The sequence below is a fragment of the Mirounga angustirostris genome, unplaced genomic scaffold (genome assembly GCF_029215605.1).
Source record: "Mirounga angustirostris isolate CCGP_5_RB_7025 unplaced genomic scaffold, mMirAng1.0.hap1 SCAF_1, whole genome shotgun sequence".
Lineage (NCBI taxonomy): Eukaryota > Metazoa > Chordata > Mammalia > Carnivora > Phocidae > Mirounga > Mirounga angustirostris.
This window is the reverse complement of record NW_026991709.1, coordinates 71,648,025-71,661,830: the sequence shown is the minus strand read 5'-3', so window position 1 is coordinate 71,661,830 and position 13,806 is coordinate 71,648,025. Positions and strand designations below refer to the sequence as shown.

At 39.8% G+C, this 13,806-nt stretch overlaps 1 protein-coding gene across 4 annotated transcripts in view; it reads right to left on the bottom strand.

Moving 5' to 3' along the window:
* Positions 1–13,581, bottom strand: part of ACAP2 (ArfGAP with coiled-coil, ankyrin repeat and PH domains 2) — a 127,759-nt gene extending 114,178 nt beyond the window's left edge. For all 4 annotated transcript variants that reach the window (XM_045903126.3, XM_064578414.1, XM_045903127.3 and 1 more), the window contains exon 1: positions 13,442–13,581. In XM_045903126.3, coding sequence (XP_045759082.1) covers positions 13,442–13,494 — 53 coding nt within the window. In that variant the 5' untranslated portion in view covers positions 13,495–13,581. The remainder of the gene's footprint in view (positions 1–13,441) is intronic.
* Between the last annotated feature and the right edge of the window lie 225 nt (positions 13,582–13,806).

The following is a 13,806-nucleotide window of genomic DNA, read 5'->3' as shown; positions in this document are numbered from 1 at the left end:
TATTGAGATAGAATTCAAATATAATACTCATTTAAAGGTGTGAGGTGATATAGCTCATCATGGTTTTGATTTCCAAATAAGGTCACATTCTGAGATACCAGAAATTAGTACTTCAACATATCTTTTGGGAGAACACAATTTAACCCATAACAGATACTTTTGGGTAAGACAAATTACCAAAAAGTGGCAGTCAGAAAGGTCTTATGTAGGTGAATTATGTAATTATATAACAACTTGAAGAACAAATAATTTCAAAATCAAATTACACCACAGCATGAAGAAAGAAGTAGGCATTTGGTTTTTTGGGTTTGTCCATCCATTTTATAGTGGGTGCCTGGGTGGCTCAGTCATTGGGCGTCTGCCTTCAGCTCAGGTCATGATCCCAGGGTCCTGGGATTGAGCCTTGCATTGGGCTCCCTGCTCAGGTCATGATCCCAGGGTTCTGGGATCGAGCCCCACATCAGGGGAGCCTGCTTCTCCCTCTCCCACTCCCCCCTGCTTGTGTTCCTTCTCTCGCTATCTCTGTCAAATAAAATAAAATCTTAAAAAAAAAAAAAAATAAAATAAAATAAATAAATAAAAGGCCAGTATGGGGCACCTGGGTGGCTCAGTTGGTTAGGTGGCTGACTCTTGGTTTCAGCTCAGGTTGTGATCTTGGAGTCATAGGATTGAGTCCCATGTTGGGCTCCGCGATCAGCAGAGTCGGCTTGAGATCTCTCTCCCCCCCTCCCTCTGCCCCTCTCCTTGCTCTCTCTCTCTCTCAAATAAATAAAGGGACACATGGGTAGCTCAGTCGGTTAAGTATCTGCCTTCGGCTCAGGTCATGATACCAGGGTCCTGGGATCGAGTCCCACATCAGGCTCCTTGCTCAACAGGGAACCTGCTTCTCCCTCTCCCTCTCTCTCTCCCTGCCACTCCCCCTTCTTGCACTCGCTCTCTCTCTCTCTCTGTCAAATAAATTTTAAAAATATTAAAAAAGTCAGTATAACATTATTACCAAAACCTAAGACAGAACAATTGTTTATTATAACTTATGAATATCAATGCAAAATTACAAATATTAACAATATCCTATGTTTTTAAAAATTATAACCAAAAGATTATTTATGACTGTAATAATATTTAAATATTAAGATATCTCTTAATTTAATTTACTATGGTAATAAGTCAAAGAAAAGCAAAATGATTCTACTATAGACTGAACATCTGTATTCCTCCAAAATTCGTATGTTCAAACTCTAATCTCCAAAGTGATCATATTTGGAGGTAGGAACTTTGGGAGGTAGAGTTATACTATGTCACGAGGGTGGAGCTCCCATGACAGAATTAGTTCCCTTATAAGGAGATGAAGGGACCACAGCTTTCTCTTTACACCAGGAAGAAGGCCCTCATCAAGAACCCAACCATGCTGACACGCTGATCTTGGACTTCCAGCCTCCAGAACTGTGAGAAATAAATGTTTGCTGCTTAAGCCACTCAGTCTCTGGTATTCTGATATGGCAGTCCAAACTGACTAAGCCAGTCTCAAATGATAAAAAGGCATTAAACAAAATTAAACATCCATTCCTGATCTAAAACCCTATTTATTTAAAAATAAAGGGGCGCCTGGGTGGCTCAGTTGGTTAAGCCACTGCCTTCGGCTCAGGTCATGATCCTGGAGTCCCAGGATCGAGTCCCACATCGGGCTCCCTGCTCAGCAGGGAGTCTGGTTCTCCCTCTGACCCTCCTCCCTCTCATGCTCTCTGTCTCTCATTCTCTCTGTCTCAAATAAATAAATAAAATCTTAAAAAAAAAGAGAAAATTAAAAAAAGAATAAAAAAAAAGAAAAGAAATATGGATATTATTGTTAAGTGAAAAAAGGCAAGGTGCAGCAGACTGAATAGGATCTGATGTCATTCATGCAAGAAAAATATATATGTTAGCATAAACAAAGCAAAATGTCTGAAAACATAAACACTAAGTTGCTGGCAGTATGAGTTAATTTTAAATGTTTGTATTGTATTATTTTTCTAATATAAACTGTACAAAAAAATAAAGCTTCCTAATTTAAGACAGAAGAATGAAAAGAGCATTGCATGTAAAAGTTTGTAGTGCCACGGCAATGTTTAGGTGACACACACAAAAAAATTAGAAGACAAAGGAGGAAGTAAAAAAGGCCTTATTAGCAAAGTATACCTCAAAGGCAATGTAAAGACAGAGAATTTTTGCGTATAAAAGTAAAAATGATGAAAGAGGTATCTTAGGAAATATTATTAATACACTACAATAACAATACCTAGTAGCACTGGGTTGGGCAGGAACAGGTTATCTAGCAAAGTCATATAATGAGGTTGTCTATGATGGGGGTTATGGAGATGGATCTGAGGTATGACACAATACTTTTGTTATTAATGACTGGGATATTAATGTTATCACATCACTTGCCTGGTAAAAACACTTTAGTGGCTATCCATTGCAATTGTAAATGATTTACTTGTTCCAGAGAAACCGAATAAGGAGGAATGGGGTTATAGATAGCCAGTTGGGAAAACTGCCTTGCCTAAAAGCATTAGGTTTAAAAAACCAAGGAGAGGGGTGCCTGGCTGGCTCAGTCAGTAGAGTACGCAACTCCTGATCTTGAGGTTGTAAGATCGAACCCCATGATGGGTGTAGAGATTACTTAAAAATAAAATCTTAAAAAATAAAAAACAAGAAGACTGACAATCACTATGCTTTATCTATTTACATACATTAAAGAAGAATTCTGACAGTTAGAGCGGTAGACCTTGAGTAAAGGTTCAGATCCAATCATCTAAAAAGGCTTTTCAAACTACCGCTGCCCCCAAAGTTCTGATTCAGTAGGTCTGGATATGAGTCCAAGCAAAGGTACTGTGGAAAAAGCTTCCCAGGTCATTCTGATGTGCACCTCTGGTTAAAAACTGCTTATCTGACTACACGGGTGGCTTCCCAAATTATCAATAAAACATTAAAAGAAAAAGAAAAAGAAAACATTCTTAATATAGAGGACAAAGACCTTGAACTAAGTCATCTGTTAACTTACTTTCTTAGAATCAAATGCTACCTTCTAACATTGTCATATTTTTACTTCAATGACTACTACCAGCACCTGTGACCAGAATGCAGCTGCTGGATTCAAATCAAAAGAGATGCCATTGTTTATATCTCTTGGAATCATAGTAAAGGGGTACTAATAATGCATTAATGCTGTATTCATAGGGAAGATTACACATAATTTACACAATAGCTGATTGATAAGCAAGAAATCTCCACAACAGCATTCTGCAACTGTGAATGGTGGTTTGAATTAAAATTTTGTAATTTGTACAGAATTTTTCTATGGTCATAGCTAGCCTTCTGCCATACTTAAAAGATGGCAGTTTTTAAATAAATACTGTAAGAACAAGATTATTTCTTAATATCCTAAAATGCTGGATTATTCTCAAGAGATTCAGGAACATAGGATTTTTGCTAATTCTTTTTCTAGGCTAATATTTACAAATAAGTTTCTTTAAAAAAAGGGGGGGAGCACCTGGGTGGCTCAGTAAGTCAAGCATCTGCCTTCAGCTTGGGTCATGATCCCAGGGTCCTGGGATCCAGCCCGGCATCTGGCTCCTTGCTGGCAGGGAGCCTACTTCCTCTCCCTCTCCCTCTCCCCTGCTAGTGCTCTCTCTCTCTCTCACTCTTTCTCTCAAATAAACAAAAAAATAAAATCTTAAAAAAAAAACTTTAAAAAAAAAAAAACAAAGAAGTTTCTTTGATATATATCTTGACACTATATATAAAGAACTCCCCTTCGGAGGGGGAGATGAACCATGAGAGACTATGGACTCTGAGAAACAAACTGAGGGTTCTAGAGAGGGGGGGGGGGATGGGCTAGCCTGGTGATGGGTATTAAAGAGGGCACGTACTGAATGGAGCACTGGGTGTTATACGCAAACAATGAATCATGGAACACTACATCAAAAACTAATGGTGTAATGTATGGTGATTAACATAACATAATTAAAAAAAAAAAAAAAAGAACACCTCTGGAAAGTAAAAAAAGTTTACAATACCAGACAACTTTCACATGCAAATTAACCCTTCTAGTTCATTTTTCAATTCAAAAAATGAAATGTTGGTGGTTATGACTTTTTAACCTCTTATGAAACAAATAATACACACATACTCATCACCTAGTTTCAACAACTGAAACAAGGCTATTCTTATTTCTTATAGTCCTATCCCTTTCCTGTTGATGTACTTTAAAGCAAATCCCAGATGTTGTACTTTATTGATCTTTAACAGATAAGAAATTTTTAATGGGCTCTCTTTATCATTATTACACGTAACAATAATTCCTTCAAATATCTCATACCCATTTCATGTTTGACTTTCCCAGATTGTCTCAAAAATGTATTTTTTTACACTTTTGTTCAAGGCTATCTCATTTTGTACCAAATTGTGATATACTAAAATATTTTGCCTCAAAAGTTAATGTTATATATACTATCCAAATTTGAACATGTCAAATGTCTTTTAAGAGCTTCCCACTGTTTCTATGATGATCCACCAAAGTCTTTAACATGATAGAAAATCTTGCATGATTTGGCCCTCACCCAAATCAAGGCCTCAGAGATGACTAAGATCTCTCCTAGCTCCATAACAATCCAGTACTTTCTTAATGGTTAATTCATCCCAGTGAAAGATGATGGATTAAAAGAATCAAAAATGTACAGTCAGCTACAGGTAATGAAAAACCAACCCACTGCATAAACCTTGATTAGATGCTAGGGAAAAAAAATTACTTATACAAGGCATTATTGGTACAGTTGGGATAATCTGAACATGTAATCACTATTAGTGTTATAAATGTGGCTATGGTGCAGAATGTCCTTATTTTGCATGCATGCCAAACTTTCAAATGATTTTAAAAAATGTACGTGCTATGTATATATACATGTATGTGTGTGTGTAAGAGCAAACAAATATGCCAAAATATTAACAACTGATGAATCTAGATGAAGGTTTGATTGATGTTCACTGTATGATCCCTTCAACTCTTAAGTTTGAATAATTTTTTTTAAAGATTTTATTTATTTATTTATTTATTAGAGAGAGAGAGAGAGAGAGACAGCGAGAGAGGGAACACAAGCAGGGGGGAGTGAGAGAGGGAGAAGCAGGCTTACCGCTGATCAGGGAGCCCAATGCAGGGCTCAATCTCAGGACCCCAGGATCATGACCTGAACAGACACTTAATGACTCAGCCACCCAGCCACCCCAATTTTGAATAATTCTTAAATAAAAAGCTGTGGGGGTGTTTGATATTCACAAATCAATCAACATGATACATCACATCAATAAGAGAAATGATAAAAACCATATGATCATTTCAATAGATGCAGAAAAAGCATTTGACAAAATACAATATCTATTCATGATAAAAACCTCAACAAAGTAGGTTTAGAGGGAACATACCTCAATATAATAAAGCCCATATATAACAAACCCATAACTAACATCATACTCAATAGGGAAAAACTGACAAGAGTTTCCCCCAAGATCAGGAAGACAAGGATGTCCACTCTCACCACTTTTATTCAACACAGTACTGGAAGTCCTAGCCGCAGCAATCAGACAAGGAATAAGGGCAACTGGGTGGCTCAGTCAGTTGAGTGTCTGACTCCTGATTTTGGCTCAGGTAATGATCTCAGAGCGTGAGATTGAGCCCCGCAGGAGTCTCCAAACTGGGTGGTGGAGCCTGCTTAAGATTCTCTCTCTCCCTCTCCTTTTGCTCCTCCCCCACTTGCTCTCTTATTCTCTCTCTTAAAAAAAAGAAAAAGAAATAAAAGACATCCAATTTGGTAAGGAAGAAGTAAAACTTTCACTATGTGCAGATGACATGATACTGTATATAGAAAAACCTAAACACCACCAAAAAACTATGAGAATAAATGAATTCAGTAAGGTTGCAGGACACAAAAATCAATGTACAAAAATCAGTTCCATTTCTATACTAACAATAATGCAGCAGAAATTAAGAAAATAATCCCATAAACAACTGCACCAAAAATAATAAAACCCCTAGGAATAAACTTAAGCAAAAAGGTGAAAGACTTGAACTCTGAAAACTATAATAGACATTGATGAATTAAAGATGACACAAACAAATGGAAAGATATTCCATGCTCATGGATTAAAAGAGAACAAATATTGTTAAAATATCCATACCACCCAAAGCAATCTATAGATTCCATGGAATCTCTATCAAAGTACCAAGAGCACTTTTCACACAACTAAAACAAACAATCCTAAAATTTGTATGGAACCACAAAAGACCTCGAATAGCCAAAACAATCTTGAAAAAGAAAAACAAAACTGGAGGTATCACAATCCCAGATTTCAAGTTATATTACAAAGCTATAATAATCAAAACAGCATGATACTGGCACAAAAATAGACATATAGATCAATGGAAAAGAATAGAAATCCCAGAAGTAAGCCCACAAGTATACGGTCAATTAACCTTTGACAAAGGAAGCAAGAAGATGCAATGGGGAAAAAGACGGTCTCCTCAACAAATGGTGCTGGGAAAACTGAACAGCTACATGCAAAAGAATGAAACTGGACCAGCTTCTTATACCACACACAAAAATAAACTCAGAGTGGAGTAAGGACCTAAATGTGACACCTGAAACCATAAAAATCCTAGAGGAGAGCACAGGCAGTAATTTCTCTGATACTGGCCATAGCAGCATTTTTCTAGACATGTCTCCTGAAGCAAGGGAAACACAAGCAAAAATAAACTACTGGGACTATATCAGTGTAAAAAGCTTCTGCACAGAAAAGGAAACAACCAACAAAACTAAAAGATAACTTACAGAATGGGAGAAGATATTTTCAAATGACATACCCGATAAAGGGTTAGTATCCCAAATATATAAAGAACTTATACAACTCAACATCAAAAACCCAAATAATCTAATTAAAAATGGGTAGAAGACATGAACAGACATTTCTCCAAAGAAGACATACAGATGACCGACAGACACATGAAAAGATGCTCAATATCAGTCATTATCAGGGAAATGCAAATTGAGACCACAATGAGATATCACCTCACACCTGTAAGAATAGCTAAAATCAAAAACACAAGAAACAAGTGTTGGTGAGGATGTGGAAGAGAAAGGAACCCTTGTGCACTGTTAGTGGGGATGCAAACATTCTACTTGCACAATCTTTTCTATATATAAACAATCTGATAAATATCCTTGTTCATGTAATTTTGCACATTTTTCTTATTATTCCTGAGAAGAAATTCCTAGATATAAAAACTCTGAAGCAAAGTATGTATTTTTAAGTTCTGAGATATTTTACTACTTTGTCCTTTGAAAAAGCTCTACCAAACTCCACTCTTTCCAACAGTATGAAGACTGTTTCCCTAAACTTTCCCAGTAGTGGGAACTCTTAAAATTGAAGTCTGACAGAAAAATCTGCTTGCTTTAGCTTTACATATATCTCACTGCATCTTAATTTTCCTCATAATGATTTCCAAGACACTTTTGGACACAATGTGCAGCAGACTGTATTTTCCAAAGATGGCCACACTGGGGCATCTGTTACATGACGTTGCCATTCCCCCAGCAAGATATAAAGTCTATTTCTCTACTCCCTTGAATCCGGGTGACCCCTGTGACTACTCTAAAAGAACATGATAGAAATGATGTGTCTCTTCCAAACTTAGCCTTTAATTGGCCTGCTAGCGTCAACTTCCTATCTTTTAAAAATAAGCTGCCAAGGGGCACCTGCCTGGGTTAGTAGGAAAAGCATGCTACTCTTGATCTCAAGGTTGTGAGTTCCAGCCCCACACTGGGTGTAGAGGTTACTAAAAAAAATAAACAAACAAAAAATGAGTGGCCATGTAAGTGCAATTACCCTAATACTAACATGCTGTGAGAAGCCTGACCACAAGGAAAAGCTCTGAAGGATGAAATGGCATATAAAGAGAAGACAGAAAGACCAAGAAGAGCCAGAGCATCAGATGTGAAAGTGGATCTAACAGCCTCTGCCACCCAGCTTTCAGAACATGATCACAGATGAACCATCCATTCCAAACTCCTGACCTACAAACCTTGAGCAAAATAAAATGGTTATTTTTTTAAAATAATTGTTTCAAGTAACTAAGTTTTAGACTGATTTGTTACAGAAGAACAGATAAACTAGGACACGATTTAAAGTAACTTTTGAGGGTGCCTGGATGGCTTAGTCGGTTGAGCATCTGACTCTAGGTTTCAGCTCAGGTCATGATCTCCTCGTTGTGGGATCGAGCCCCACATCAGGCTCCTCACTGAACGGGGAGTCTGCTTGAGAGTCTCTTGCTCCCTCTCCCCCTGCCCCCCTCCCAAAGTAAATCTTTTTTTTTAAGATTTTATTTATTTATTTGACAGAGAGAGATACGGTGAGAGAGGGAACACAAGCAGGGGGAGTGGGAGAGGGAGAAGCAGGTTTCCTGCTGAGCAGGGAGCCCGATACAGGGCTCGATCCCAGGACCCTGGGATCATGACCTGAGCCAAAGGCAGACGCTTAATGACTGAGCCACCCAGGAGCCCCAAAAGTAAATAAATCTTTTTTTAAATAAATCTTTAAAAAACAAAGTAACCACTGATAAAAATTTTAAGATCATTTATCTCCAAATAAGCATGCACTTCAAAACCTATCTTAGAAAAACACACTTACTCCAGTGATTTCTCAATTGCTATAAGCATCTTTAAGAACAACTCTTTTATAGTTTTTTATAGCTTTTAAGGAGCTTTAGTTACTTTTTTTTCAAATATTTCATTCTGATTCATGTGATCCAGGGACAATTTCAAAAGGACTTAGATTTTATAAGTAGACAATCAACTGAAAAATTAAGAGTTTATCAATATGACAGGATATGACACCCCTGATGACATATTTTTTCCTTTAAAAAAATTTTTTTAATTTAAATTCAATTAATTAACATATAGTGTATTATTAGTTTCAGAGATAGAGTTCAGTGATTCAGCAGTCTCATACAACATCTGGTGCTCATTACATCACGTTCCCTCCTCAATGTCCATCACCCAGTTACCCCAGCCCCCCACCCTCCTCCCCTTCAGCAACCCTCAGTTTGTTTCCTATGATTAAGGGTCTCTTATGGTTTGTCTCACTCTCTGATTTCGTCTTTTTTTTTTTTTTTTGGTCTATTCAGGTTTTCTATTTCTTCTTGAGTTGGTTTCAATAGATTGCATCTTTCTAGGAATATATCCATTTCATCTAGCTTATTCTCATATAATTATTCACAGTATTCTCTTATAACCCTTTGTATTTCTGTAGGACAATCCGAATGTCCTCCTTTTCATTCCTGAATCCAGTAATTTGAGTCTTCTTTTTTTCTTGGTCAGTCTAGCTAAAGATTTGTCGATTTTATTGATCTTTCTGAAAAACAAATCTTTGGTTCCATGACTTTTTCTACTGTCCCATTCTCTATTTTTTATTTCTGCTCTAGTCTTTTTTATTTCCTCCCTCTTCCTGCTTTACGATCAGTTTGCTAGTTCCTCTTTCTAGTGTCTTAAGATAGATGGTTTGATCATGATTTGAGAAGATTTTAACACAGGTGTTTGAAGATATACATATCACTCTAGGCACTACTTTAGCTACATCCCATAAGTTTTGGTATGTGATTTTGGTTTCATTGGTCAGAAAGTATTTCCTAATTGCCCTGCTAATCTACAAATGAAAAACCTTCAGAATGGTACACAGTAAACACTGTTAAGGATAAAACATAAATGTGTATCAGGTAAAGACTAAAGTTTTGAAGACTTGTAATGCCAATATTTTTATATTTGAACATTGCTTAGATCAAAAATGTTTCACAATTCAGAAAGTGCAAATTCAACTTTTTTTTTTTAATATTCACTCCTGCATGAACCATAGTATGTTTAAATAAAGGAAAAGCACAATTTTTTTTAATTCTATAAAATTCTAAAGAGCAACTACATATACAGTTTAGAGTCCAAACAAATTCAAACTTCTTCAAACAAATACTGGTCAAAATGGAAAATTCCAATTTAAAAAAAGTATGCTTTGACACATATACTTTCTTGTAGATTTTTAGATGAACAAGATTTTGACCTTTAGACTAGTTTTTAAAAAACTAAAAAGGTAATTTTTAGTCACACAAAATTACACAACAAAATGTGCCTTCCAATCTAAAAACAAAAGAAACAAAAAAATGTCCACTGGAATGTAAAAGTAACCATAGGCTTTATTCGCATTACTAAAGACAATGTTGCAATAGCAACATCCTTCTCTCCCTATTTCAACCAATCCCCCTCCTATTTTCCTTACCGACTTAGCAGGAAAATTAATGTTTAGAACTTGAACACTGGTAAATTTTTCTTCAGCAAGATCTGCCTTCTGCAACAATTCTACAGCACCCAAGGCAGTTATGTCCCCATGCTAGACTTAAATGCCATAAGATTCATTTATAAAGGAAAAATAAAAGAATTAGTTTTAAAACATCACAACAGATCAGAACACTACAAGGAATAATAGTGCAGCTGCCTTGCTATCAAAAAGCAAAAACAGTGCCCCTGGGTGGCTCAGTCAGTTAAGTGTCTGCCTTAGGCTCAGGTCATGTTCTCAGGGTCCTGGGATCCAGCCCCAGTTGGGGGGTAGGGGTTGGCCCTTGCTCAGCAGGGAGCCTGCTTCTCCCTCTCCCTCCCCGCCCCCTGCTCATTTTCTCTCTCTCTCAAATAAATAAAATCTTTTTTTTAAGATTTTATTTATTTGAGAGAGAGGGCACAGAGGGAAAAATGAGAGGGAGAAGCAGACTCCCCGCTGAGCAGAGAGGCCGATGCAGGCTTGATCCCAGGACCCAGAGATCATGACCTGAGCTGAAGGCAGAAGCTTAACCAACTGAGCCACCCAGGCGCCCCATCAAATAAATAAAATCTTTTAAAAAAGATTTTTTAAAAAGCAAAACCAGAAACAAAACAATTAATAGGCCCACCCCTCACAAATTTTCTATTCTAATATGAGAGTTTCAATATATCATTCACAACATGCAGATACTCTTAAAAGTCAAGTTTCTCTTATACATAAAGCATATGGATAAAAGAATTCTAAAATATTCTTTTCAAATGCTATACAAACTTACATAGTAATGGGGTTATAAAAAGACTGGAAAAATTAGGAATGTGAGAAATAAAGGATGAGACCTTTATTTCTTGGCATACTTCCCTCTATTGCAAATCTAATCTAGTTCCAAAAATGTATACCAGATATTGGAGTTATCTGAATCAATTTCTCTTCCCAATTTGCAGCCAACAATAATTGGAATACTGGAAGCAACTCTTTGAAAAATCTTTAATACTGAATTAAAATAGAATAGATATTATATTCAAGTTTAACAAAGTTCACTATCATATTCCATATAACTTAATCAGTATCTTTCCCTCTTATTTTATATTCAATGATTCCTTTATTTCAAAAACAAAGACATCACATGGTTTGTGAACAACACCAGTGACTACAAGTATTTCCATATCACTTCTCTCAACTTGTTTAAAAAAATCCAACTTAAAATGTGAAACAAATTGAATATAAAGCCACATTCTCTAGAGGGAAAATGCTGTGTTACTTCATTAAAAAAACAAATAGCCAAGTCATATAAATAAAAATTCACAAAAAGCAGAATTTTCTGAGGTACACTTTAAAAATTACTTCATTTGCCACACAGTCTGGACTCTACCCTGCAAAGCTGTCCTAGGCAATCCATGTGTGTCCCCTTTGGGTCCTTTTAATTCACACGGAGCACAAATCTTTCAAAAACTAGTATCAACAAGAGCAATCAAACCAGATGCAGCTTTTTACAAGCAACAGCCCTAAGCTCCAAATAAAATTAACACCCTCCTCAAAAAAAAGCAAGTCAAAAAAAAAAAAGTTCTTAAATTTTCTCTTAGGAGTTCCTCAGTTTTACAATTCTTTGCTTTTCAGTGAAAAGAGAATGGGAAATCAGTGATAAGAATGAGAACAGTTAGTTCCCAGGAAAAGGATGCAAGAATTTACAACTCAGGGTTGGCCTAGAGATCAGCAGGCAAATACACACCAATGCTCAGAGAAAGCTTTCAAGAAATGTCATTATCTTTTTTTTTTTTTTAAAGATTTTATTTATTTATTTGACAGAGAGAGACACAGCGAGAGAGGGAATACAAGCAGGGGGAGTGGGAGAGGGAGAAGCAGGCTTCCCACTGAGCAGGGAGCCCGATGCGGAGCTTGATCCCAGGATCCCGGGATCATGACCTGAGCCGAAGGCAGACGCTTAACGACTGAGCCACCCAGGCGCCCCAAGAAATGTCATTATCTAAGGCAAGTCGTAAGGCCTCTTATTTTAAGGCCTAAGGACAGCCCTATACATGCACCGTAAAATACAACCTATCAAAACTATTCTCCAAAAACAATTCAGGAGTTTCCCAAGATGCCCGAAGTAAAGGGCAAGTACTCTGGACACCCTCAGGACGGCCGCCTCTCACAGGGGAGGGAGGCCAGCCCCTGTGAATCCGAGTGCCACCACGTCAGTTTATGTGACAGATCCACTGGGAGCATCCGACTGTGATCCGGGGCCCTCCCGGGCCGACGCTGCTGGAAGAGGAACATATATGCAATCTTCAGGGCCCTCCTACTTCCGTTCTCAGAACAGAAATGCACTGTTTCTCCTAGTCCTCATCCCTCAGCCCAGCGCCTCTCAACTGCGGGGAGAGCTCAAGTGGAAAGAAAAGCAGGCAGTCTCCGACCAGGGTCGACAGAATGCGGTTGGTCAAAGTACTCCCACCCGCGACTCCGGGGGCAAAGCGACCGCCAGCGCCTCCCTGAGCGCCACCCCCCCCGGCAGGGGACGCAAGCAGCAGCAGTCCCAGGTCGCCCCACTCCTTCCTCCCCGGGTAAGGGGAGCGGAAAGGCGCAAAGAGGAACTAAGTGAACTGCAAGAGGGTGCCCTGCAAGCTCCTCAAAGAGGGGGTGGGGCGGGAGTGGAAACGAAGACGGAGCGGAAGGAAAGGGCAAGGAGCAGCCAGAGGAGGGGGACGAGAGCGCGCGCCCGCAAAGGGCACGACTCTCCGGGGACGCGGCTGCACCCTGGTTCCTCGAAGCGGACGGGTGCTCCCGGCCTCCGGGGCGCTGCTCCCCGGGCAGAGGACGAGGAAGCGAGATGAGGAGGCGACGTCCCCCTCCCGGCCCAGCCTCAGCCCTCAGCAAGGGTCGGTCGGGGCTGCAGTGCCCTCGCCGGGTCCGGAGCTGCGACAACGGTCGCTGGCCTCGTCGGAAGACGCGGACCGCGGGGCCCTCTGCGCGCTCAGCGGGCCGGCTTTCGCGCCCCCACCCCCGGGGGAGGCAGCTCCGGGGTGACCGCAGCCCGGCGCCCGGCGGCCTCGCCGGTTACCTGAAGCGGGGCGAGTCCTTCAGACACTCTTCGAAATCCACCGTCATCTTCATCCTGCCTCCGCCTCGCCTCGAAGGCGGCGCTGGAAGAGCCTAGAGAGCCGCGGGAGTGGCTGCGCCGGGGACCCAGACAGCGACGGCGGGCGCACGGCCGCGACTAGCGCTGCGCGGAGGTGCGGAGGGCGCCTCGCCCGCTGGTCATAGCAGCCGCGAAGACGGCGGCGGCAGCGGCGGCTCGTCAGGCCCCAGTCCGGCCCCTCTTCCTCCCGCCTCCAGCCGAGCGCCGGTCACAGGGAAACCGCCCGGGAGTGACAGCCTCCGCCAGCCAGCCACGAACCCGGCGGCCAATGGGAGGGGCTTCCGGCA